Source organism: Sturnus vulgaris, chromosome 22 (genome assembly GCF_052056855.1).
Source record: "Sturnus vulgaris isolate bStuVul1 chromosome 22, bStuVul1.hap1, whole genome shotgun sequence".
NCBI classification, from domain to species: Eukaryota; Metazoa; Chordata; class Aves; order Passeriformes; family Sturnidae; genus Sturnus; species Sturnus vulgaris.
The window spans coordinates 9,706,176-9,732,858 of NC_142264.1; the positions used below are offsets into that span (position 1 = coordinate 9,706,176).

The following is a 26,683-nucleotide window of genomic DNA, read 5'->3' on the forward strand; positions in this document are numbered from 1 at the left end:
GCTGTGGCGGGATCTGTACAGATCTATTTATTTGTATTTATATCTCTGTATATCATTAAGAATAGATAGATAGATAGATAGACAGACAGACAGACAGATAGACAGACAGACAGACAGCATTGTTGCAAAATGTGGACTATGTGGAAGGGTGGTGAGGCACTGGTGGCAGGGGCTGGCCAGGGCAGGGGTGGAGTCCCCACCCCTGGAGGTGTCCAAGGAAGCCTGGCCGTGGCGCTCGGTGCTCTGGGCTGAGGACGAGGCGGGGATCAGGCCCGGGTTGGACTTGGTGACCCCCGGGGATCTTTCCCATCCCGAATGACTCCGGGATCCCGTGGCCGGGCGGGGCGGTCCTCCAGCCGCGTGGGGGCGCTGGAGCGCGGAGGGCAGAGCGCTGTTGCCGGGGCGGGGCGCTCTGGCAGCGCCGCTCGCTGGTGCCGCTGATCACGTGAGCCGGCGGTGAGGCAGCGATGGCGGCGCCGAGCGGTGAGCGGGGCTGGGGAGGGGGAACTCTCTGTGGGATCCGCTGTGGAATACTGGACTGCCCCGGGCCGGCGCCGGGCACCGCGCCTCGGGGGTGCTCCTCGGAAGGGCTCGGGAGCAGGCGGTGCCCGGAGCTGCGCGGTGTCCGCCGCGGAGCAGCCGCTGCCCTCGCTCACTGTCGCTGCTGTCCCCAGGTGTCGGGCCGGTGCCCGAGGGCTGCGAGCCAAAATCCCTGCAGGGTCGACTCAGTCCGAGGTTCCGAGGTTTTAGACCCTCGGGCACAGAACGGCTCTGTTCTGGATGAGGGAAGGGTAAAGAAGACGAGGAGCTTGGAAGCTGTGTGACCCTGGGAGGGGGGACCCGCAGAGAGAAGAATAGTGATGGTGAGGGAAAGGAAGGACTGAGAGACAGAGCTGGACTGGTGAAGACGAGCGGAGATTTGTTCCACGCATTGCCAGGAGAGGCCCCGCGCAGGCTCAGGCTGTGGCAGGGGTGGCAGCTCCAGCACAGAGAGCAAACGATGCAGGACAGCGAGTTCCAGAACTGCAGTTCAGCTGTTACCTTCTCTGTGCCTGTTCCTGCGGGGCTGGCTGCTGACAGCCTGTCAGACAGCCAGAGCATCCTGACAGACAGCCAGAGCATCCTGACAGACAGCCAGAGCATCCTGTGGCTGTCTGGTGACACCTCTGTCCCCCAGGGCCAGGCAGCATCTTCAGGAGCCTACCCAGATCCAAAGCCTGACTCAGTGCTCCCTCACTGTGCTCCTGAGTGTGTTTTCCTGGAGTAAATAAAACATCTCTTTCCACACTCTCGCCTTGTCTTGTTACACTGCCAAGATGGATTTATGTCCAGAATTTTTTTAAAACTGGGGCTTTTCCCAGAACTGTGTTGTTGCATTTTAATTACAGTTCTTAGTAAAATGAAGCGTTTGGTTTTATTTTGCTGTCATCACAGACTGGGAAACACCCAGAGGACATTCCATTGCCCTTCCTCACCCTGAGTGTGTGGCTGCTCCTCAGGCAGAGCTGTGCCTTCAGGGAGCAGTGGGGTCAGGATTTGGTGTCTGTGGGTGCTCACTGCCTGCAGTGGGGTCAGGATTTGGTGTCTGTGGGTGCTCACTGCCTGCAGGGAGTAGTGGGATCAGGATTTGGTGTCCGTGGGTGCTCACTGCCTGCAGGGAGCAGTGGGATCAGGATTTGGTGTCCGTGGGTGCTCACTGCCTGCAGGGTGGGTGCTGGCCGAGGCACTTACAGGCAGTTTTTTCAGTAATTTAATAAATAAAAATTATATCATGTAATGGTCACTTGCCAAGAGCCTTTCTCACTCCTGGCTGCTGAGTTTGATGTGTCATCACTAAAGTAAATTACCACTTTTAATAGCTGTTCAATCCATTTGTTCAATCTCTGATCCTTCATCTTCTGAAGCTTGGTGCAATTCTTTTCCTGTTCACTGTCTGCTCTTCAGCCTTCATGTCTTTATCCCTTTTCTTGGGTGAAAACTGATGATTTCCCACTATCCCCATGACCAGTGGGATCTGAAAGGTGAGATGGGACAAGGGGATTCAGAAATTGCTCAGCAGAGTTGAACATGGTCATCAATTCAAGGATATCTTATTGCAGGCACCTTTTCCTTCTGCTTTCTCATCTTGAATTCTCCTTTTGTTTGTGCCTCTGATGTCTTGTGTTTGATTGCTGCCTTGCATTTCCCTGACAGTCAAGTTCCCTTCTTGCTCAATCCTTTGAGTTCTGGCTCTCACCTCTTCTCCTGGGAGCTGGGTCTGAGCAGCATTACAGTAATCTGAACTGGTTAAAGAGGCAGAAATTGGGATGGCAGAGAAAGATCCACAGAACTGTGGGACATGAGTTTATTGCCACGTCCTGCTGTGGCCCATGGCTTCTCTCAGTGAGGGGTGTGACAGCAGGACAGTGACTCAGGATGTCTCTGCATCCTTGTTCCTGCAGTGACAGGAACAGTGACACGAATGTAATTATATTGAATTATATTGAATTATTTTACTCTTGCAGTGAGGATTTATCTCTGTAATGATTTTACAGAGTTTTTGGCAGAGCTCTCGCTGCTCAGGGAGCATCCCTGGCTGGATCCTGTAGGTACCTGCTCTTCAGGAGAGTTTGAGGCCAGTTTACAGACACAGAGCTGGCAGAGAAGCAGCATCTTATGTAGAGCACCTGAGCTCCACAGAGCACTGAGTTCAGTGTTCTGTAGCTGTGCCAGTTACTGCTCCACTGGTGCAGTAGTGGCTCTTCTGTGCTGATTTTTTAATTGCATAGCATAGAAAAACAGTGTTTAAAAAAGTCACTGCAAGTGTTTAAAAAGTTCCTCCCTGTTCAGGGCTCGCTGTTGCCCTCCTGCTCTTCTCTCACCTCGCAGGCAGATCCCTGTGTCAGGTCCCTCTGGGAGCCCCTGTTCACCTGCAGCCCCAGCTCAGGCTCTTTCTGCATTGCCCATTTGTGCCCCCTGCTCTTATGCAGCCACAGATAAACTCCTTTTTTCTCCTTGATTTCATTATTCAACTGGCCCCATCTCTTTTCCAGCATCCCCACTGGTACCACCTCATTCCCAGCTGCTCTCCCCATTCCTTGTCCAGCCACAGCTTTCTGCCTTTCCTTCCAAATCTGCCAACTTTTTTCTCCCTTGCTGGCTCAGAGCCCTGTCCCAGAGCTGCCTGGTGTCTGTTCCCCTTCAGCCACCTGCACTCCTGATTCCAGCAGGCATCTTCCTGCACCCACCTTTCCTCTCTCAGGTTCAGCTTCCCTTACACTTGAGCCAACTGGAATCCTTGCTCTCAGTTCTTTATTATTGTGCCAGAATTGACTTTAAATAGTTTGGATTTTATCCTTGGTGCTTGATTTCTTGATACAGCTTTTTAATTTCTGGAGTGGACCCTGCATTTCTCTGATCCCTCAGCAGCCTTTCTCTGTGCCTATCCCAGGGCTGACCCAGACAACCAACCCCTTTCAGACCACAGCAGGGCTTGAGTGCCTTATGTTTGTACTTCCCAGTGCTGGAACCTGCCTGTGGGATCCAGCTAAACAAAGACAATTGCTGACACAATTCTTTTCTTTTTAACCTTCCCCTCTGTCACATATTAGGTCCCAGTTCTGCAGCCCAGGCTCTCCAGCCAACACAGACCCCAGGATCCCTCAGCTTTTCTCTGCACTGACCATCTGTGCCCCTGGACAGAGCCATAGTCAGGGCTGAAGATGCCTCTCTTCTCCAGGAAGAAGAAACCCAGCGACGATGCTCGGAAACGCCTTGAGTACCAAATGTGCCTGGTAAGCACTGCCAGGGCCATTGCTGTCCTCTGTGCCAGTCCTTGAGTACCAAATGTGCCTGGTAAGCACTGCCAGGGCCATTGCTGTCCTCTGTGCCAGTCCTTGAGTACCAAATGTGCCTGGTAAGCACTGCCAAGGTAATTTCTGTTCTGCCTGCCTGATCCTGGCTCCAGGGATTTGGTACATCCCTTGCATGACCAGTAACCATGTTCCATGACCAGCAGTTGTGTTCCTGATCCCACCAAGACAAGTTTTCTTCCTAATGTACCTCAGGGAATTCCTGCCTCTCTGTCTGCCTTTGCCCTCCCACCCCCACATCCCCGTGCTGCCACTTCCATCCCTCTCTGTGTAGTTCCATGGGGCATCCTCCACCCCACCCCACCTCATACCAGCCTGCAGGTGAGACCTCAGCTCTCCTTTCTCCTCCATGTCCCTTTGCCCTTACAGATCAAGCAGTTTACTTTTCCTCCCAGAGAACCTGTGGCTTCCTGTCATATCTGCCTTGCCTTGTGCCTCTCTTTAGCTTACCATTATTCTGATCTTCCTGTCACTCTGAGGATTAACTGGTTAAATGTTGCTGTTTGTTCTCCTGGACTGGGATTTAACCAGGATGCTCTGGCACAGAGAATCACCTGGGGAGTTGGGGGGGCTCAGCCTGAAGGAAAGGAGGCTCAGGGGGGCCCTTGTGGCTCTGCACAACTCCCTGACAGGAGGGGACAGCCGGGGGGGTCAGGCTCTGCTCCAGGGAACAAGGACAGGAGGAGAGGGAATGGCCTCAGGCTGGGCCAGGAGAGGCTTAGGCTGGATATTGGGACTTTTATTTTCTTGAAAAGCATTGTCAGACATTGCAATAGACTGCCCAGGACAGTGGTGGGGTCACCATCCCTGGAAGTGATCCAGAGATGTGTAGATGTGGCACTTGGGGACGTGGGTTAGTGGTGTCTGTCCAGGTCCATCACTGTTAGCAGCTGCATTGGATGGACTTGATTTGAACATGGAAAATACTTTGGAATAGAACCACAGAATCCCAGGCTGGTTTGGATGGAAGGGACTTTAAAGCCCATCCAGTCTCACCCCTGCCATGGACAGGGACACCTCCCACTGTCCCAGGGTGCTCCAAGTCCTGTCCAGCCTGGCCTTGGACACTGCCAGGGATGGGGAGTCCACAACCTCTCTGGGCAAGCAAGAGGTGCTGTATTTCTGCATGGTCTGATTCTCTGGATGTGTTTCTTCCCTCTGCAGGCAAAAGAAGCTGGTGCTGATGACACCCTTGACATATCCAGATGTGAGCTCTCAGAGGTATGTCCTGTACAACTTCCAGTCTTCACTCACAGCTCTGATTCTCTGTCTGTTTCTTGGTACCAGGTTTACCCTCATGCCTGTGAACTTTGAGACAGAAATTGTTGCTGGTCCACCTTTTCCTCTATCTCCTGATCTCTGGCTTTCAGCTGGGGGCTTCTTCCCCTGTGTTTTTGGTGGGAGTTTGCCTGTCCTTTCTCATGCTTCAACACCATTTCTGCCCTGGGAATCCTTTTGAAGGGCAGAGTGGTCTCACACCCTCTACCAGTACCTTGTTTGACCTAGTGTGGGACCTCATGGCTTAATTTTGCTGATCCTGAGGGCATTTGCTTTCCAAAGGCTCAGTATTTCTAACCTTAGAGCTACACAGTCTGCCACCCATGGCTGTATTTCTGTGTAAGTGAAAATCCTACTTCTGCTTCCAGGTTGCTGGTTAAGGATGGAAATCTCACTCCCAGCTTGGCTTCTTTTATGGCAACCAACTAAATGAGGAACAATCTGTCTGCTGGTGTGTGGGCAGGCAGTGACAGAGTGCCAGGCACCAAGACACAGCTTTTCCTGCTGGCAGCCAGGCCAGCCTCAGGCAGAAACCCATTTCTATCTCACTTTTAATTTTATTCCTTGTCTCATGCTTCTAAACTGTTGATCCTGAATACAGGATGCCCTTGCCAAGCAAGGTGGGGAGATCTGACACCATGCTGGAGAGAAGAGCTGCCTGCTGTGCAGTGTGAAATGGCTTTGCTGAGACTTTGGGATGTTTTGTTCCAAGCAGGTTGTGTGTGGGTTTGCAGGCTGTGTAGGACAGCCTGGGTGTGGCAGGGTGGCAGGCAAAGGATCCACCCAGCCAGCTCCACTTAGGCCCACAACTGATCTAGGATGCCCAGCAGCTCCTTTTGGACCATAAAACTGTCTTGCTGTTTCATTTTCATTGTTGTTTCAGCAAGTGAAGTGAGACATCAGTTTGGTTTTACCATTAGCCATGGGCAGGAGTCTGGCTGCTGGTTCTGTGCTGCAGGGAAGGTCGCAGTGCCCAGCTGTGCCTGGCAGGGCCTGAACTGGCATCTCCTGTCCTGCCTGTCCCTCTCCTGGCACATCAGGGACATTCTGTCCTGCCTGCTGCTCACCTTTCTCTCCCAGCACACTGCACTGTGTTTGTGAGGTTGCCAAAACACAGAATGCATTTCTGTGATGACTGAACTGAACCTCTGCCTGAACTCATCTGCACAATGAATGTTAAATCACACAAAGCTTGAACTCCTGCCTAAGCCACAGCCTGCTCTGTGACATTGCTGTGTCATGGAGAGCCACTGGAAGCTGTTTAAATGGAAGCTCCCTGGGAAGTAGTGGGCCAAAATCACATGCCAGTAATTTTAAACATCACTTTATTTTCAGTTAAGCTGTTCACACTTCACCAGTGGACAGTGTAGAGCTGCTTAAAAGAGAAGTCTGACATGACTGTTTTTTTAATTGTTTTTAGGTTCCTTATGGGGCCTTTGCAACTTGCAAGGTCTTGCAAAAAAAGGTAATGTTGTAATCAGAAATTATTAAATAATGCTATTAATAGGCTTAACTGTTGTATTCGTGTTTGAAATGACTGTGTGTGGTTGTTTTATGGTGGTCTAGAAGGAATTTGCTTGTAAGGAGTTTGTCCACCTGTGTGAGATCAGTTGGAGTCAGATCAATCCTGTCTGTGTTTTTTAAAGTGAACTTCTGGCAGGAAAGGTGAGGTGGCTGTTTTAGCCCATCTAAGGATATTTGTCATGTGGGGAAATGGGCTCTGCTTTAGCTCTCATGTAAAATGTTTGATCTTCTCTGACAATCCATTTTCTATTTTAATGTTTTATATGATAGTGAATAAGATATTGAGCTCTTGCACAGCCTCCTCAATTCAATCTCAACAAAAATGCTTGTTCTGGTGTCTCTTGTGTTTATGTGTCAATGGGGTTTTTCCTCCCCAGGTGCTGATTATTCATACAAATAATCTGACATCTTTAGTTCCAAAGTCCTGCAGCCTCCTGAGTCTCATAACCCTGAAGGTAATTGGGATTCTTAACAGTTCAACTGCAGCCAATTTTCCTTGGATTTGAGCTGCATTAAAACACAGCAGCCCAAGTAAATCCCTTCTGGCTGAGTGGCTTTGCCAGGACTCAGTGCCAAGGAGTGACACCTGCCTTTTGTGGGTTCACCTCCCAGGCTGACACACAGCAGTCACTGAGTAACGTCACCATCAGTCCCACAACTCATTCATCCCCTTCAGAATCCCACAATTCCCCCTCAGCAGCCTCACTGGTGGTGGTGGTCAGGCAGAGCTGGGTGTGTTATGGGGTAGATCCATTTCTCCCCTGCTCTGGAGGGTCACTGGAATGGGAAGGAGAATGGTGATGATGAGTGTGACAGGGCTGGATCACCATCATGCAGGGATTCCCAAGAGGCAGAGTCATTTCAGCAGCTCCACATGGAGGGAGGGAGGTCTCCAGGTCGAGTCCTGCCCTCTCCCTGCACTGCTGTTGGACCAGTTCAGCTCATTTGATCCTGCAGAAATTCCTTCTGCCAGCCTGGTTCCAAGGGGATGATTTATCCAGTTGGCTCCTCCAGTTTTGTAGGACTGTTCCCTCAGTGTCACTGCTCACCCTTGTCTCTTGTTTGTTACTGATGCCTGGATTTCCAAAATTCAAAGTTTCCAAATATTAAGTACTCATGTCCCCTGGAAAACTTGAGCTGCTTTTCAAAGTCCCATTGGAAGCAAAGTAATTTTCATAGTGAGATAATTAATTACTTTTGTTCCCAACCTTGTTTGGTGACATTATCTGCTTTTCCAGGTCCTGGACCTGCATGACAACCAGCTGGCTTCACTTCCTGCTGATATTGGTCAGCTGACAGCTCTTCAGGTAAAAGATTTTGCAGCTCCATCCCAGGTGCCTGTACAGGGCATGTTTGAGGATAGCAGGGATATGGGGTTACTGCTGTTTGGTTTATAATTAATCACAACTTCTGTGATGGTGGCATGTTGTCAGATCTATCACATCACCCTGACTGTTGCTGTTGAACTGGCTGGTTAGAGGGACAGCAGGAAAAAAGGAGGGAAGGAGCAGGAGAAGAGCAGGAAAAGCCAGACTTGGTTATGTTCTCCCAGCTCGGTGCAGCCCAAGTGGCTGCCATGGCCAAGCAGATGCTCTGAGCAAGCAGAGTCCTGTTGATCTCCCCAGACACTCAGGTTTTGCTGTTCTCCCTGGTGTGGTTATGTTGAGAACCCAGAGCAGTGTCTAAGGGCACACTCAGGGTCTCCCTACTCAGGGGGCAGCTTTAGGTGGGAGCTGGAATTGGGGAGGGCTGCCCTGGACACTCCAATTCCCAGTTCCTGTATCTGGATCCAGCACCAGATGCTGGTGGTGAGCAGGGTTTCTCACTGCCCCTGGTAGCTTGGCATGCCCTTTATCCAGGGCTGGTGGAAAATAATTTTTTTTAACCCTCAAAGTGTTATCTACAACCAATTTCAAGTTGTACTTCTGGGCCTGAAAGTCCCAAGGCAGAGATGTGTAGAAGAGATGAGACTTGGATGAATATTTTGAGTATGTTTTCTGTTAATACCTTAGGTCCTAAACCTTGAAAGGAATCTTTTAAAAAGCCTTCCACAATCTCTAGGAGACCTTGCCCAGCTCCAGATCCTCAATGTGAAAGGTATGGAATGGGATTGCTCTGGGCAAAGCACATTTATTATCTGCTCATGTTGAGCTGCATTTGCAATTATTCCTTTCAACCAAGGCAAGCACCACATGGTTTACACTCTGAATGCTGAGGAAGAACACAAGGAAGGTTTTAATTCAAATAGCTGGCAAGGCAGGAGAAATGATCTAAGCAGAAAATATGTTAGCCTCAAGCCCTCCACTAAAGCAAGCAGAGCACTCAGCCAGATAAACCAAATTACAGTTGGGTCCCCCACAGCCAAGCTGGCTCCTGTGAGCCTGGTATCCCCACCAGGTTTGCACAGCCCAAGCACAAAGGGCACACCTCTTTTCCAGACTCCTGGGCATTTTCCAGCTATGCAGTGCCATAAATCTGGGAGAAAAAGGAGATTTAGTTATGTGGAGCTGTTGGTGAATCAGGGAAGGCAGTGGAGAGTGAGGAACTTGGAAGGGCAGCTCAGGTCATTGCCTGTCTGTCTGCAGTGTGCAATTCACATTCAGTCCCCTTCCTCCCATCCCTGGGACTTGGACCAAGGGAAGAACATTCCATGTTACAAATATTCTCCTGATAAAGAGCACAGATCCAGCCTGCAGCAGTGACCTCGGCTGAGAAGGAGATTTGGATCCCAATTTACCCTTGGTGGGCAGTGACATCCTTTGAGTCTCTGTGTGACCTGTGCAAATGAGCTGTACATGTGATTATGGATTGGTGTTGGAGCAGATGAGCTTCCTGGCTCCTGTTTTGGGAAGGTTCCATGGTTTTAACTGGTTTTTCTGTCCCTGTAGGGAACAAGCTGAGGGAGCTGCCCGGGAGTGTGAGTGGCCTGCGGAGCCTGCGGGCTCTGGATATCAGTGGCAACGTGCTGCAGGAGCTGCCCCGGGTGCTGGCCCACATCCGAACCCTGCAGGTACCCGCCCCGGGGCCAGCCCTTCCCAGCCTGCTTCCCTCAGCTGGGAATAAATCCAGCCCGCAGGGGGAGTGGTTAGGATCTGGGCAGGATGCACTGCAGGGGATTGTAACAGGGCTGTTCACACTGTCCAAAAATAACTTTTGTGTACCTGCTCTGTTTTTTCCTGATCATTTTTACCATTTAATCTGATCATTTTGCCATTTAATCGTGACAGAAGCAATCCCCAGAGGGTGAAACCATGGATTTTACCTGCCAGGGCTGTCTCTGAGAGCACAAACTGTGCCTCTATCACCCTGGCAGATCCCCAACTCGTTGTCAGCTTCCATGGGTTTATGGCTCTCTGAAATGCACATGCAGGATGGCAAAAGCTGATAGATTTTTATGGATATGTTGCCTTCTGGCTGCCCACTCTGTCAGTGCTAAATGGTGCAAGTGTGAGGCAGCAGCTGGCTCAGACACCAGCAGGGAGGTGTGAATAAATGCTCCCCTGTCTCACAAAATATTTTGCTTCACTTTTCATGAGGACAGCCTGAGTTCAGGCATCTGTGCAGCTTTGCCCCCTGTTCTTGGTAAAGTTGTTCCTTTCTAGGCCTTCCTGCTATGCTCTTCTCTACAGAAGGCAACATTAAGTCCTTTTGGTGGCCACAGTAAGACAAAACAAGTGGCTCTTCCCCTCATTCTTTATGGGACTCCTCTCCATGTCCTTGTATCACACTCACTTCCACGCTAAGGGGAAGTCCTGACGTGGAGTAGGGAATGTCTGCAGCTGGGAAGTGCTCTGACCTCTGGTACCTAAACCTGAAGTGTCAGTGCCTGCATGAGGGGAATGTTCCAATGAGGGGACAGGTCAGAAGCTTCCAGAAAAGGGACAGTGAAGTCATCTGTGAAAGGTCCCAGATACCCATCAGGGATTCAACAGCCTGGCATTTATGTCAGGATTTAGGGTAACATGAAGTAAGGTTTTGGGGAGCTGCAAGGAGAACTGCAGCTGGGCTTTGTCTGGACTCAGAGGAACCTGAAGCTCTGTGTGTTCTCTTTTGGAGACGCTGACCCTGGATGCCTGTGCCATGACCTACCCACCCCCTGAGATCTGCAGTGTGGGTACAGAGGCCATCCAGCAGTTCCTCTGCAAAGGTAAGCCAGGAGCACCTGGGGTGTGCCCAGAGATGGCATTTCTGAAGGATGCACACTGTGTGGGCTCTGCTTGGGGTGGTTGTTGGTGCCCTGCACACCTGGTCACCTGTCTTTGCTGGCAAACAGCACAGCACAACTCCTTCCCTGAGCCCAGCCACACTGAAATGTCGAGAGCTTTGTTAAAAACCAGAGTGGCTGGGTCAGGCTGTCTCAGTGACCATAAAAAGTCAGTGCATCTCCCGTGGTTATTTGCATTTTCTGCTGTGGGAGGATTAGACATTGTCCACTTTGTCACTGCCTTGGGACAAGGAGAGAGGCCCAGGAGTCACTCAAAGTCCCTGATGCCTTAATTTTCTCTGAGGAAGGACCTGGGCCCTGCAGGTTGTTATGAGAATGATGAAAACAGATGGAAAACTCAAATGACAAAGGGAATTTACTCTAAGTTTGTAGACACTGTGTTTAGTGCAGACAGGGAGCCTTGGTGGAGGTTTTATGCAGGGGTGTTAAGTGCCTTGCAAGGTGTAGTCAGAACTTATTTTGGTCTGGGCAGGAGCATCTGCAGCACTGCAGAAGTCACCAGGCCTGCAGCTGTGTGCAGGATGTGTTTGTGTCTGAGCAGATCCTTGTCCTGCTGGGGATGGAGTGGCCTCACCCCCTCCCAGAGCTCCTTGTCCATCCTGCCTCAGCTGGAGGAGCCCTGCCAGGCACTCCTTGGTGTGTGGGCAGAGGGAGCACAGCTGGAAGCAGTGCAGCCAGCTCTGAGCCATGGTGCCAAGGAGGTCTTTGAGCCCCAAATGTTCTTATTTTGTGTCTGGTGCCTTCCAGAGTGTGGAATTGCATACTACCCTCCCTCCCAGTACCTGCTCCCCACGCTGGAGAGTGATGGAGGAGGAACTTCAGTGGATGGGGTAGACAGGACAGTGGAGAAGTACCTGGAGGAGGAGAGCAAGTGGCAGGTGAGGCTCCCCTGCACCAGAGGGTTTGGGATTTGTCTCTGTGCTCCACCAAAGCATCTCACAGCACTTGGCACATCATCCCTCATCACCTTCCCCTCCGTGAGTTGTGTCTTTTGGGATCAAGGGAGCAGCCAGGCACAGTGTGTGCAAGGGTGGCTCATCTCCTAGCTGAGCTGGGGCTGGTGTCACCACTCTGGCTGCTGGAAGACACATCCCAAGGAACTGTCTCCATCCTTGGAAGCAATGATGGAGCCAAGGGACAGGGCTGGCAGTGGGACATGGAATGTGCAGTGTGTGACGTCTGTTTTTGAGGGGACAGCAAACTGCAGAAGAACCTTGTGATTCCTTGTGCTATACATGTTCAGCCCTTCCTGAGAAAGAGGAGGCTGGGCCAATAATTGTGGTAACTGTGCTGATTTCTGTGCTCTTTGGCAAGTGCAGAGTCAATGCCTTTGCCCCTAGAGAAGCCTGAGTGACTGGACTTTGGGCCTGTGTTGTTGCCTTTGGTTGATGTCTTCACTCAGTTAGGGGAGATTGTACTGTGGACTAATAATATCTACAAAAAAGTACTTCTGGGAATAAATGGCTGCTGATATTGCTTACTTTTCAGAACAAATTCTTGGATTATGAGAAGAGGAAGGTAAGGATCAACTCCTGCAATTGCTTTGTCTGCAGCATGGGTCTGCTTCTGGTTTTTGTTTTCCATCTTTTAATTTTGTTTCTCATTTCTCTCACCTGGCTGCACTTTTAGTTTGTTCTTTTTGTTTCTCTGGTCTCTGTCTCTTCTCTTGTGCAAAGCTCATTTTGAAATAACCAGAAGCTCCTGCCATGCAGTTCCCTGGTGCCTTTGGCTCAAGCTGCTCAGAGCTGGCTGCTTCCAGCAGACAAGGGAGTCCTGTGCCATGTGGAACTGAACCCAACCTGCATTTTGGGCTTCCCTCCACGTGTTTATATTGGCTGGTTTGGTATCAGTTGGTGCTCAGGGAATTCAGCTGCATGACATGAAAGAGTTTGGAGGCTGTTAGGAAAAGAGCAGCAGCTTCCCAGTCTTTGGGTTCCCAAGGAGAGAACATTCCCCTCCCTTAGACAAGACTCCTGTTGCCATTTGCATTGCCTTCTTCTCTGCCAGGGACTGCTGTGTCTTGCTTTACCTTTTTCCCAGAATTTGTTCTTGCTTATAAAGGAGATTCCTGTCATTCATCTTCTTCTTACTCCTCTCAGGAAAGGAAAACTCAGGAGAAGCTGGAATTTGAGCAGCGCCTGAGCATGGGGCAGAGAGAGCAGGCCCTGCTGGTGCAGCAGCTCAGCAGCCACAAGGATGAGATCCTGCAGACAGTGAGGGAGGTGAGTGTGCTGGGCAGGGCCCTGCCAGGGCACCCTCTGCCTTCCCCAAACCCACCACGTTCTGCTGGTTTCCCTGCTCTGGGCAGGAGCAGCAGAGGCTGGAGCAGGGTCTGTCGAAGCACCAGCGCTATCTGGAGGAGGAGAGGCTGAAGCTGCTGCAGCAGCTGAAGGACACAGAGCAGGGCATTGCCAGCCGGATCCAGAAGCTGCTGGAGGACAACCAGAGGTGGGGTTCCAGGGGTCTTGCTCTGATTTTTTTTGTTATGTTGTTTTTAGCAGCTGAGTGTTGTGGACCTGGTCAGGATTGATGTCTGGAGGAGCTGCCTTAGGTCCTGGAGTGCCAAAGACCCATTCAAAGCACATGGAATGTGCATTTTAAAAAAGCTGTTTCATAGATGTGTGATGTTGAGATTTTGCAGTGCTATGGAAGGAATTAGAATTCCTCATGGAAGGTGGAAATTTGAAATGTTAAGGTGCCCCTGCCTGTGTCTGCTGGGTCTCCATGTGAGCTGGTGCTGATGGGAGGTGCCCAGCCTGCTGAAAGCTGCTCTGCTTTGCATGACAGCAAAGTTATTTTCTCTCAGGCACATGGGGAGATTGTTGGGGTTGTCCTGTACAAGGCCTGGAGTTGGATGATCCTTGTGGGTCCCTTTCGAGTCAGGATATTCTGTGACTCTGTGATTCTGCCCTCTGATCTTCTACTCAGCTTGATGAAAACCTTTTGTTTTATCTTTGTTTTTAGGCAAAAACAAAGTTCAGACATTTTAAAGTCCTTGGAGAATGAGAGGTGAGTCTCTTTGAAACAAAATTGTGTGGAAAAGGGGTAAGAAGCTGGGTCTAGGGCTGGGAGCTTCTTTTCAGAGTCACCAGTCTGAATCCACCCTAAGTCAGGTGAGGTTCATCTCATACCTGCAGCTGCCTCTGGTCACTGTTGGAGGCAAGACACTGGACTCAGTGGTCCTACCCAGTCTGGCACACCCAGTGACAGGGTGATTTTACCTCTTTTTCATCTCTGAATAGTCTGAAATAATGAGTTTGGGAACAAAACTCTGTATTCCAATATCAGGGTCCAAGAGAGATCCTCCATCTGCTGGCAAGCAAGGCAGTTCTGAAGGTGTTCCAGCAACGTCTCCAGGCTGGGAGGAGTAGGTGGGAAACAAATCTGCCATTCAGCCAGCACTCTCAGCTAACTCTGCCACCAAAAGTGACTGTCCCCAGCTCTGCCATGCCTATGAGCTGCCCCCTCCCTTCAGCCAACTGTGCTGTGGCCCAGTAAACTGGGTGAACATCATCCAATTGTTTGTCAGATTGTTCCCCACCCACACCAGCTCCTGACCTGGTAAATGGTGGGGGGAATGTTCTGGAACAAGGACAGGGCTGGTGGGGAGGGAGGCCAGGCTGCTGCTTGAAGTGTCACTGCTCACTTGGGCTCATCCTCAGGAGAAAGAAAAGCCAAGGAAGGGTCTGGCACTGTTTGGGGAGAGCATGTGCACGTTGTATTGATATTCTGCCTGTCCCTAAGGCCACTGTCCCCGTGGTTTTGAGCAAATTTTATCTTGTCTCCCATAAAACTTAGAGGTTCTTCAGCAAAAAATCACTGAGGATTTGGTGTCTCTGATAAGCCCAGCTTTCCTGAGCAGGGTGAACCTGTCCAGCCTTGAGACTCTGAGCTGGGTGGGTAGAGGGAAGGGGCTCCTTTGAAGGAGTGGCTGAGTTGTTGTTTGTTGGCAGAATCAGGATGGAGCAGCTGATGGCAATAACCCAGGAGGAGACAGAGCAGCTGCGCAGGAGGGAAGTGGCCTGTAAGTCCAGACAGGGCTTTGGGGAGGTGAGGTGAAGTGTCTGCAGCACCAGGAGCAGCTGAGGGGGCTCAGCCTGGAGAAGAGGCTCTGGGGGGACTTTCTCACTCTCTACAACTCCCTGAAACAAGGGTGTATCCAAATGGGGATCAGGCTCTGCTCCCAGGGAGCAAGGGACAGAGGAAACAGCTCAAGCTGTACCAGGGAAGGCTTAGGTTAGATATTAGAATTTTTTTCCATGGAAAGGGTGATCAGGCATTGGCACAGACTGCCCAGGGCAGTGGTGGAGTCACCATCCCTGGAAGTATTGAAAAAACATATGGATGTGACACTCGAGAACATGGCTTAGTGGTGAACATGGTGGTGGTGATGGTTGGACTTGATGATCTTAAAGGTCTTTTCCAACTTTAATGATTTTGGGATTCTATGAAAGACCTGATTCCTTTGGAGATGCCCTGGGTAGGTGGCACCCATGTAGGAAATGCTCTGGCACACACATTCTGACATTCCCTGATGGGCACAGGGAGCAGCATTGCCCATGTGCCACTGATCCAAAGCTTCCACCTGCAGTTCCCTGCCTGTTCTCCATGGGGCTCAAGCCAAGCTTCCTGTTAATCCATCAGATTCATGTCTGGGTGCTGGGAAGTCTTTTCTGCTCATACTGACCATGACCAGATGTGTTTCTCCAGGGAAACAGAAGGTGGTGTCCCTCTGAGACTGGCAGAGCCCAACTCCTCTCTGCTCTGGGACAGGGACAGGAGCCAGGGAACGGCTGGAGCTGGGCCAGGGCAGGCTCAGGCTGGAGCTCAGGGCAAGGTTCTTCCCCCAGAGAGTGCTGGGCACTGCCCAGGCTCCCCAGGGAATGGGCACGGCCCCGAGGCTGCCAGAGCTCCAGGAGCGTTTGGACAGCACTGCCAGGGATGGACAGGCTGGGATTGGTGGGGGGTCTGGGCAGGGACAGGGGCTGCACTGTCCCTGTGGGACCCTTCCTACTTTCCCAGAGATTCTGTGATCTCATGGCTGGCAGGCAGTGACTGGGCTTCTCTGAGGAGTGAAGAGGTGCAGGCACAGGCAGAGTGGAGTTTTCTCTGCTCTGTTCCCAATAAAGAGCCACAGCTCTCAGGTGGATGGGTGTGCTCTGGAATCAGTGAAATGGGAAGAGCTAGAGCAATGAGAGAGGAGCCACTGTTGGTTGCAGTGGCTGCAGCAGCAGTGGTGGGCGAGCCCTGCTCTGCACACCCAGGCCAGGCAGGCACTGACAGCCCCTCTGTCCCCTCTGTCCCCAGCTGCCATGCAGCAGATGCTGGCTGAGACCTACAAGAACAAGCTCCTCCAAATGAGCTCCGAGTCTCGTCGGCAGGACCTCGTCAGCCAGGCCTGCTCCAGGTGCGGGGGGGGGTCTGGGGCTGGTCTTAAATCCCTTTCTTTCAGCAGTGTAATTCCCATAGGTACACCAGGAACCCCTGGAGCTGCTGGAATGCAGCAGGACAGCTGTAACAGGACAGTGCAAATTAAACTGTCAGACTCCTTTAAATGAACCACCTTCAAACGACCACAATTTGCATGTTAATCACCCTTTGGGGAAACTGTCACTTTTGTATGCTGTTTATTTTGCCTTATACATTCTGCTAGATATGGAGGGTAGAGTTAGACCAGTTGTATTCCTGTTTTTTGAGGCACTTCAATGCCAATCTGTAGCCCAGAGCTTGTCCCTTCCCCTCCCAGGTTGCCTCAAGGATTCTCTGTGTGCATAAGTAGTATGTGAGTGTTGTGCACACACCGAGAGCATCCTCGCTCACTGTTCACAACAAGATGCCAAATTTTAATCTAGCAACGTCTGGCACTGACTAAGAACAGCCTTGTGAGCCTGTGACCTGCTCAGCAGGTCCACAGGAGCCTGTTTGCAGGTTTGGTTTGGCTATAGGGAAGGAGGTGTTGAATTTGTGGCCATCAGCTGTGCAGTGCCACGGCTCTTCCCCATTCAGTAAGAAATTCCTCCTCCTGCATTCTCCATTGCCTGCTTTCCTCTGGTTCACCTCGAGAGTCCCAGACCCAGCATTAACTCCATGGCACATCCATCTCTTTGCAGCCTAGCTGAGATGGATCAGAAGTTCCAGCAAATCCTGGCTTGGCAGCAGCTGGATCAGAACAAAGCTGTCAGTCAGATCTTGCAGCAGGTAGGCAAAGGAGCAAACTGCTCATGGGGGATTGAGGGAGAGCAGGATCCACAGTGGGTCACAGGAGCAGCAGTGGCTGGGCTGGGCTGCATGCAGAAATGATTTTATTTAACACTACATGCTAAACTTTGAGAATATCTGCTATTCTGACAAACGAACTTGGGTGGCTGAAAAAAATTATATTTATCTAGATGCAAATTTTCAGAAAAGACAGCATGGACCATGGGAAGCAAAACTGCCATGATGATTAAGAGGTGATTTTGAGACAGAAGTCCTGTCTTTTGGTAGGTTTCCTGGGGGACTTGGGACAAGCATTTCAAAGTTTGTTCTCAGAAGTGCTGGGCAGCTGTGCCCTGCAGCACAGCCTGGCTGCTCAGTGCTGCTGAAGAGGAGAGGTGGGGTCACACAGCATTCCAGATGAATGTTTGAAGAACATTAATATTTTTCTGCGTGTCTCCAGGGTGGGCTTTACCTGTTGGGCTCTCAGCTGTGTTTCAGGACACTGTTACTCAGAGCAAGCACCACTCAGGGACTTGTACCTGAGTCCCTGCAAGGCAGCAGCTTCTGAGCCCATCAGCAACTGCACCAACCACTTCACTAAGCAGGATTTTGCCTGTCCCTTAGATTGAGATGCAGAAAGCTGCTTTTGAAGCTCTCCAGGTGAAGAAGGATCTTATGCACAGGCAGATCAGGAACCAGGTGAGTCAGCAACAGAGGACAGAGCAACCAGCTCCTCAACTCATCCTGCTGTTTGATGAGACCCTGGGAGGAAGAGCAAAGTGCTGTGAGCACAGAGCAGGGTCTAAGAACATGGAGAGCTCTGGTGCTGCTGAGAGCTCTGGAACAGAGTTGGGCAGTATTGGTCACACTGCAGTCTCCCAGCTCTGAGGGAGGGAGTGTCAAAGCAGGTTTTAGATTCCTGGAGGTGGTGGCATTGCCATTCCTTCAGTCACCTCAGCACTGGAGGACAGACCTGCACTGGCTCCAGGGGTGCTCTGCAGTTGCACCTCTGATTTCCTTCAGGCTGTGTACTTGGCAGGGCTGCTGCTTCCACATGAGCCCATCAGCATCCTTCTGCATTTCCATCCAGCACATCAAAGCTACACCTTGAGCCATAAGTTCATCTTTTCTTTCCCATTCTCAGCCTGCCTTTGTGAGCTCCATTCTGCAGAAGGTGCAGTGATCTAGTCAGGGGGAAGAGCAAGAGCTGGTGGAGAAAGTAGTAGTGGATGATGCAGGATGATGGAAAAGTGGCAGTGGATGGTGCAGGAAGAAGGGAAGGCTGCAGTGGTGGATGCAGGAAGGAAGGTTGTTGGTTTCTGACACAGTGCTCCAGAATCTTCCCTCTCCTCATCTGACACAGCAGAAAAGTCTCAGGTCAGAATTTGGTGGATAAACTCGAGGGCTTGGATATTTTGAGTGCCCCAGTGACCAATCTGCTGGAAGCCTCTGAGTTGTTTGACAGCTCTCCATCATTGCCCGAATTCACCATATGGGTCCTTCATTTTGCTCCCTCTTGATCTGTTAGCAAAGGGAATTTGTTCCTTGATGCCAAGGCTGGACCTTTCACCCTTGGGACCCCTCCCACCCCGTGCAGGGGCAGAGCCCTGGGGTCAGCAGGAGCAGCATGGCCAGGGGCAGTTGGTGGCCTGGCAGAGGAGTGGGCTGGGCTCTCATCTTGGCTTTGCTGTGGGACCTTGGGCAACTCCCTTCACTTCTCTGTGTCTCAGTTGGCCCACCTGAAAGAGCAGGTGTTGTTCTGGGATTGCTGGAGGACCTGGAAAGCAGGGCACTGTCCCAGGAGTCTGAGGTTTGAGCTGTGCTGCTGGAAGGGCCTTGACTCCACTTTCCAGAGTGACTGCAAAAGGTTTGGGTGCACAAACTGATGGCAGTGAGCTTCCAGACTTGAGCAGAAGGTGTTCAGAGTAGAGAGACAGTTGGAGGGGGACAGAGACAGCTGGGGGGGGGCGGACAGAGCTCCTCAGGTAAAAGAAGAGGGACCCTCAGCACACAGATCACCAAAGGGCACAGCAACCCCCCACAGCAATCACCCCAACCTCTGAGTGCTCTGCTGTGCTGCCCTTTTCAGTCAGACTTCATTTTAAAAGATCATAAATTAATTTTAAATGTCAGTAAAAAATGTTTCATCTTCTGTTTAGATTAAATTAATAGAAACAGAGTTATTGCAGCTGACACAGCTGGAGCTAAAGAGGCAAGAACTGGACACAGAGACGCTGCAGGTACGTGGGGCTCTGGGGCTGACCCCACCCTCTGCTCTGGGATTGCTCCACTTGCTTCTCTTGCTCCTGGCAGTTTCCAGATGGTTTTATGCTTAGTCAGAAGGTTCTTCTGCACAGGACACACCAACCCCTCTGTGTCCTGGCAATGTGGGACATCACTGCTTTTCCTAAACACCCCCAGGCATTCTCAGCAGAGAGACAGAGGAGCCCTGATAGGGATGGGCAGTTCTGGGTGTGCTGGGTGGGGAAGGATTTTGCACTCCAGTTGTTTGCTGTCCCAAAAACACCTGCCTGCTGTGCATTGCATGTTCTCTTACATTGTGTTGTGTTTTGGTTTTGGCATCATCAGCAGTCACACATTGAGGAATACCAGGTTTAGCTTAAGCAGCTTGGCTTTAAATTTTGTTTTATGATGCTTTTGCATCAGTTGTTTTCTTCTGTGTGCCATGTGCCAGGTCACCTGTTTAGTCAGCTCAAAATCAGTGACAAACACCCAAGGCTGTCACAGAGCAGTGGTAAGTGCTGGCTTCAGGCAGCAGTGTCTCCCAACCCTGTCCTGGATCCTTCAGGTGTAAGGTTTGGGTTGTGCTACCTGGGCTCACACAGCTACTCTGAAGAGCAGAGGATGGGAACCATCTGGAGATCATGGAGGGCAGCCCAGGTGTGACCCTGTGAGCACAGGAGCTGCAGGGCAGTGCAGGAACAGGGCTCTGCCCAGGTACCCACCTGCAGCTTCAGCACCAGGAGCTGAGGAACGAGGCCTGAACACCTGAATCTCTGTGGATCCCCCTGCCCTTGGGGCTGTGCAGCCCAAAGGGTCCCTGCTGGGCCCTGGGGCTGGAGCAGCTCCCCCTGTCATCAGTTGTCCCCCTCCCCTCTGTGGAGGTCCTTTCTCCTCTGTCCTGCAGCTCTGGTCACCTGGAGGTGGGGCTGCCCTGGCAGAGGCAGCTGTTCCTCTGTTAACCAGGGGCCTTGTCCCTGTGCAGGTCCAGGTGCTGATGCCAGGCTGGACAGGCCTTGGAGCACCCTGGGACAGTGCAAGGTGTCTCTGCCTGTGGTAGGGGGTGAAACAAGATGGGTTTTAAGGTCCCTTCCAACCAAACTAGTCTGGGATTTTGTGAGCAATGAAGGTTTCCCCAAACTTCAGGGTGTAACAGAATCCTCTGTCCATGGGCGTCTGAAGTCCTGTGGCTGATGACCACTGGTCACTGCTCAGATATGGGTGAGCTGGGAGTGAAGCTGCAGAGGTGCCACATGGTGGGACATTCCTGAGCCACTTAACTCTCCACTGCCAAGGAGTGGCTGCAGGGATGCCTGGCCTTGCCTGGTGTGCTTGGGGTGAGACCCCAGGGAAAGGAATCATCCCAAAGACATGGGAACCTCACCTGTCCTGTTTACCTGCAGGATTCCAGACCTACTTTCAGTGGTCTTCCCTCAGCTGGACAGGGCTTGGAACACCCTGGGATAGAGGAAGGCAGGGGGTGGAATGAGATGAGCTTTAAGGTCTCTTCCAACCCAAACCAGTCTAAGATTCCATGATTCTAAGGAGGGGGACCATGAATACTTTTGATTGAACTTCTGATGGAGTGAGGAGGAGCTGCTGCAGCCAGGGTGAGCTGGGGGCTGCTCAGAGTGGCAGTGCAGGGCTGAAAGGAGTGGGTTCAGCTTGGTTCTGCCCTGCTAGGAGAGGATCCGAGCTGTGGGGCAGAGGGATTGCACAACCACAGGGTCTGTGGGTCTGGCAGGGGCTTTGCTGGGAAGGGACAGGGTGGAGCAGTGTGGGGATGTGGCTGCCAGAGCTCTCCTCTTGCAGGAGGTGGTCACGGAGCAGCGCCGGGCACTCAGCTGCCTCCTGCAGCAGCTGCTCAAGGAGAAGAAGCAAAGGGAGGAAGAACTGCAACAAATCCTGGTAATGAAGCTCGTCACGAAGTGCTGTGGATGAGGAAGCATTTGGTTTGGCTGCAGGGAGAGTCCATGGCTCAGTGTGGGAGAGCAGGGCTGTGTCCAGACCAGGCCAATTTAACCCCAGGAAGTTCTGATGTAAACCCGAGGGACACAGCAGCTCTCCCTGGTGCAGCTTGGGGCACCATCATCACCATCCGTGACCCTGCTGGGAAGGGAGTGGTCAGGAGGAGGGGCACAAGGGATGGGAGTTGTGGTCTTGCTGTCCTGAAGATCTCCAGACTCTCCTGAGCCTCAGGAGACCAGGCCACAGGGTCTGGGGCAAAAGGAGCAGGGGGATGCACAGCCTTGGACTGAGTGAGTGGGGTCAAAGTGGGGCCAGCCTGCAGGAGCCACAAATGCCTGTTGGATCCCATCACAGTGCTCTGGCTGGGCCCTGCACAGCCCAGGCTGGGAGTTCCCTCCTGCACACCCATCCCTGGACCCCCTGGCCACGTTCCCTCGGGCTGCTGAGTGAATGAGTTTGTTTTTCAGCTGGAAATGGAGGCAAAGAGTGAAACCAAACAGGAGAACTACTGGCTGATCCAGTACCAGCGCCTGCTGAACCAGAAGCCCCTCTCTCTGAAGCTGCAGGTGCTGCTGCTGTTCCTGCTCCCACTGTGGCTCTGCTCTGCTCTGGGGGGAGCAAGGACAGCCCCTGAACTAAGGCTGGGAGCAGGGCACAGACCTGGGGATCCGTATCCAATCCCAATGGATTGCCAAAGGGGTTTTTCAATGTGTGAGGGCAGAGCTCCCCGGGGCTGCAGCTCCTCCCGAGGGGCAGCTCCAGGCTCTGCTCTGGGACAGGGACAGGAGGCAGGGAACGGCTGGAGCTGGGCCAGGGCAGGCTCAGGCTGGAGCTCAGGGCAAGGTTCTTCCCCCAGAGGGTGCTGGGCACTGCCCAGGCTCCCCAGGGAATGGGCACGGCCCCGAGGCTGCCAGAGCTCCAGGAGCGTTTGGACAGCGCTGCCAGGGATGGACAGGCTGGGATTGTTGGGGGGTCTGGGCAGGGACAGGGGCTGTTCTCAATGGTCCTTGTGGGTCCTTTCTAGCTCAGGATATTCAGTGATTCCCAGACCTCAACATTTTGAACGATTCCCATAAAACACCTGGGACCAGAGTTGGGCTTCCAGGCTTTGGTGTGTTTGGGATGCAGCACAGCTGGAGCAGGGCAGGGCAGGGATGAGCACACCCCCAGCCCTGCTGCTGCCTGGCCTCGGGGGTGAGTCTGGGACATTCCATGTTTTGCAGGAGAAGGGTTTGGAGCAGCAGCTGGTGACCCTGCTGCTGGAGCTCTCTGCTGACCAGTACGTGCCAGTCTTTGCTCACCACCGAATATCCCTGGAAATGCTGGGCACCATGAGTGCCAGTGACCTGGAAAAGGTACGAGACAGCAGAGTCACAGTGTGGGACAGCACCAGCAGGGATTGTCCCTGTCCTTGCCCCGAGCCCAGCTGTGCCTGCTGGGTCTGCCAGGATGAAGTGTTGGTGCTCTGCTGTGTCACTTCCCCACAAGGACAGGTGCCTGTGCTGCTCTGTCTGTCCCTGTGGGCAGTGGCTCTCCCAGATACTTGGAGGCTGGTTCCATCTTCAACATCCTCCAGATGCTCTCTGTAGTAGACATTGCACCAGGGAATTCCTGGTGCTTGGCAGAGGGGCTTTCCTTGGTATGGCCACATCTTGCCAGCAATGCCCAGAAGTTCTCAGTATCCCCTTGGGGACATCAGCCTGCTGTCCCTCTGGGGCCAACACCCTCCTCTTGCCCCACAGCTCGGTGTGACAGAGGCTGGTCTGCAGCGTGCCATCCTCAGGCGGGCTCAGGAAATCCTGGCTGTGGCCACGACCATCCCAGGTACCCCCAGTTGTTTTCTGTCACATTTGACACTCACAGCAGGTACCTGAGCCTGGAGCTCTGTGGGTCACACACCTCCCGTGGGTGTGAGGAGGGGAGGCAGGGAGGGCAGGCAGAGCTGCGGTGGGCGATGGGCAGCGCTCAGGGGACTCTGCTGTGGTTGCAGAGCTGCGGAGGGCAGAGGACACCGAGGTCCCTGCGGCCCCAGAGCCCAGCGCTCCCCTGGAGGAGCCCCCGAGCCCCGCGGCCCCCACGGTCCCAGCGCTGCAGTGGGACGAGAAGAAGTCGGAGTGCGTTGTGTGCCTGGAGCAGGAGGTGAGAGCCGGCACAGCCTGGGGCTGGAGCAGGCCGTGGAGGGAGGGCGGGATCCAGCGTGTCCCCAGCTCTGTGTCCCCAGCTGTGTCCTCAGCCTGCCCCTGGCAGTGCCTGGGTGCTCGTCTCGCCAGCTGCCGGGCACAGCCGGGGTCGGGCATCCCGGGGATGGAAGGGCGAGAAGGGCGGGGCAGGGCAGGGACGGACAGACAGGGACGGACAGGGCTCCGTGCAGGCTCGGGCAGGACCTCGCTGAGCTCCACCCACCAGCCGTAGGAAGCGCTCACGGGGCTGCTCAGTTCAGCCCCCTGTGTCCTTCCCATTATGTCCTTCCCTGTGTCCCATCGCGCTCCTGCTCGGCACAGCCCCGCACACCCGGGGGGACGGAGATCGGGGTGCGGGGCTCTGCCCTCCACTCTGAGACCCCTCGGGTCATCCCCAGCTCCCCCCGTGCTGGGGCCGGTGTTCAGGGACAGCAGCACTCTCCGTGTCCCCTCTTTGTCTCTCCGCCAGCCCCAGATGATTTTCCTGCCCTGTGGCCACGTCTGCTGCTGCCAGGGCTGCTGCGAGCGGCTGCACTCGTGTCCCCTGTGCCGCCGGGACATCGCCCAGCGCATCCGCATCTTCCACAGCGCCTAGGCCGGCCCGGGAGGCACCGCCCCGCTCCCGGGTGTTCGCTGCTGCCCATGACCCTGTTCACAGCCCCCTACCAGCACGACCAGCACCGCCTTCCCCGTGCCCGGCTGCACCCGGGAGCCTCAGCATCCTCCCAGCTCCCCGATGGCTTCTCAGCACCCAGCTGGGGCTCCTTCAGTGAATCCCTTCCTGCTGCCTGCCCACCCGTGCCTGGGTGACACACTGGGTGCAGCTCTGCAGAGCACAGCTCTCTGGCAGAGATGTTTGCCTTCAGAAAGGCCCCTGCCTCAGCAGGGACACGGGGAGTGCTGCCCCGAGCTGGGGGAATGTCCCGTGGGAGGATTGGGTCGGGACTTGCTGTTCTTTGTGTACTGACTGTGCCTTGCACCTCTGTCATGCCAAAGGTCTGGGCGTGCTGCTCTGGAGCCCCACAGGGGCGTGTCTGGGTCTGCAGCCTCGGGCAGGGCAGAGCCAGGAGCTCCCCAGCCCCCAGTTCCTGCTCGTGTGGGAGGGGAGAGTGCAACACCCCCAGGACTGGAGGGACCTGCCCTGGCCAGTGGGGTCCTTCAGCCACAGGTCAGGTAGGGAGCAGAAAGTGTTGCTGCCACTGGACAGCGCTGACACAGGGCTGGGGCTGTGCCCAGCCCAGATCCACGGTGCCTCTGTGCCTCTGCATTGGGGTGTGGGGACTTCTCCACTGTCACTAATCAGTAACAATTCCTGTCTGTCCCTCGGCTCCTGACCTTGAAATATAAAAATGCTGCCACGAGCCCTGTCCCACCACAGCCTTCAGCAGGAGCAGCCATTAAACTGCAGCTGTTTTCTGCTGAGGGTGTTTGCTGGTGTTTCCTTCTGCAAGGGGGATGGCTGAGAGCTGAGAGCCAGGCTCGTGCAACAGTGACTGGGCCACCACATGCCCAGCTGTCCCAGTGTCACCTCCTCCTTCTCATCTTCTTGTCAGAAAGAGAAGAATTTGAGGCTCTGGGCTTTCTCCCAAGGTGTTGCTCATTTTGGAGCTGCCCCAGGGATGTCCAGACCTTGGACCCTGCGCTTGGGCTGCCTCACATGAGCTGCCCCGTGCAGAGCATCCCACACGTGTGGGACACGTGTGGCCTCGTGAAGGTGGCCACCAGTGTTCTGGGGACGTGCCACAGCACCAGGGCCAGCGCCTTGGGAACACCCCGGGGATGTTTTCCAGCCTCTGTTTTCATGTTTTGCTGCTGCTGTACGTCAGAGCAGGCAGGTCCTGTCCAGGGAGGGGCGAGGGGCTGCACCAGGAGCAGCTGATGCTTGGGATGGAGGAGGGGAGCCCTGGCCGAGGTGCCTGAATGAGGGCAGGAAGGGTCGTGGAGCACCCTCACTCCTCCCCGTTCCCCCTCCCTCGGCATTCCCTGGGGTCGGGGAGGAGGAGAAAGTCAGAAGCCCTGGGATGGTGAGGAGCAGGGAGAGTGGATCCAGTCTCTCAGCCTGGGACACTCAGGGAACACATGGAGACCCCACGGGTCCGGCTGGAGAGGGAGGAGAGTCCCGAGGGCTGCCCCGACACCCGGCCAGCAGCAGCGATGCTGCAACAACCCCTCCATCCCCTCTGCCCCCCATCCCACCTCCCCTCCATCCCCACCGCCCCCTCCATCCCATCCGGTGATCGCCGGGCCGTGCTGGGGGTGGTCATGGGTGACAGGAGCTCAGGGCAAGGTCCGCTCGGGGACAGTGCCCGTACAGAGGTGCCAGCGCTTCCCGGAACGTGGCGGTGCCGGGCTGCCCTTCATCGCCACGGCCACCAGAGCTGCAGGGACAAACAACCCCGCACAGCCACGGACCAGACAAAACAGCTGGAGCATCACCCAGGAGTCTGGGCACTTTCTGAGAATCCGGGGAAAAGTAAAATAATAATTTTAAAAAGCACCCTCCGGTCCCAGCCAGCCCCAGCAGTGCTGGGCAGTCGGGGGCTGCAGTGCTCAGCACAAAAAGCACAAACCTCCCCCGTCCAGCCCTGGAACCCCGAGGTGGCCGTGCCGAGCGCTAGGGCCACCTCCTGCACCGGGTGACAAACAGACCCCAGGGCTGGTGGGAAATGGGGCTACTGTACCCACTGCTCAGCTGGTCCTAAAGGACATTAACAATGATAGAAACCGTGCTTGGGAAGTATGGAGAGTATGATGGATTTGGAAAGGGAGCAGGGAAAGAGCAGCAGGTGTTTTAGCTCTGCGCTGGAGGTGGAGCGTTCCCTGTGCCGCTCCAGCGCCCGCCGGGCACCCTGGGGCCGGGCCGAAGTTCATGGGGGGCGGCTGCCCCGGCCCCTCTCCCCTCCCCGGGCTCGGCCATCGCCGCCCCCCGCCTTCAAAAGCGGCGGGGCCGGGCCGTGCCCGCGGAGCGCGATGGCAGCGGGGCCCGAGGCGGGCCGGGAGTGCGGGATCTGCTACGAGGCGTACTGGGGAGCCGGGGGGGGCCCGCAGCAGCTGCCCTGCCGCCACTCGCTGTGCCAGCGCTGCCTCCGCAGGCTCGTGTGCCGCGCCGCCACCGTGGCCTTTGTCAGCTGTCCCTTCTGCAGGATGGTGACGCTGCTGCCCGAGCTGGCCCCGGCGGTGACTCCGGACCCGGGCACCTCGCTCGGGGAGCAGCAGCA

General features: G+C 53.9%; 1 protein-coding gene across 6 annotated transcripts; it reads left to right on the top strand.

Moving 5' to 3' along the window:
* The first annotated feature begins 408 nt into the window (after positions 1–408).
* LRSAM1 (leucine rich repeat and sterile alpha motif containing 1) lies at positions 409–24,892 on the top strand. 6 transcript variants are annotated; one of them, XM_088177450.1, is made up of 25 exons: positions 409–483; positions 3,591–3,773; positions 5,016–5,072; positions 6,550–6,594; positions 7,031–7,108; positions 7,892–7,960; positions 8,666–8,750; positions 9,542–9,663; positions 10,710–10,800; positions 11,626–11,756; positions 12,367–12,396; positions 12,978–13,100; positions 13,187–13,326; positions 13,843–13,887; positions 14,832–14,902; positions 16,186–16,285; positions 16,989–17,076; positions 17,701–17,775; positions 19,236–19,316; positions 21,130–21,225; positions 21,753–21,851; positions 22,509–22,640; positions 23,028–23,109; positions 23,276–23,424; positions 23,935–24,892. In XM_088177450.1, the coding sequence occupies exons 2-25, from the start codon at positions 3,702–3,704 to the stop codon at positions 24,058–24,060; spliced, it is 2,187 nt and encodes a 728-aa protein (XP_088033576.1). In that variant the 5' UTR covers positions 409–483; positions 3,591–3,701; the 3' UTR covers positions 24,061–24,892. The 6 variants fall into 6 exon arrangements, with proteins under 6 accessions (XP_088033576.1, XP_088033580.1, XP_088033578.1 ...); XM_088177454.1 differs by lacking the exon at positions 19,236–19,316; XM_088177452.1 differs by lacking the exon at positions 7,031–7,108.
* Positions 24,893–26,683: the final 1,791 nt, after the last annotated feature.

Coding starts and splice junctions, on each gene's coding strand:
- LRSAM1 (XM_088177450.1), top strand. CDS start 3,702: ATGCCTCTCTTCTCCAGGAAGAAGAAACCCAGCGACGATGCTCGGAAA. Junction 7,109..7,891: donor TGAGTCTCATAACCCTGAAG/GTAATTGGGATT, acceptor CTGCTTTTCCAG/GTCCTGGACCTGCATGACAA. Junction 23,110..23,275: donor TGTGGCCACGACCATCCCAG/GTACCCCCAGTT, acceptor CTGTGGTTGCAG/AGCTGCGGAGGGCAGAGGAC.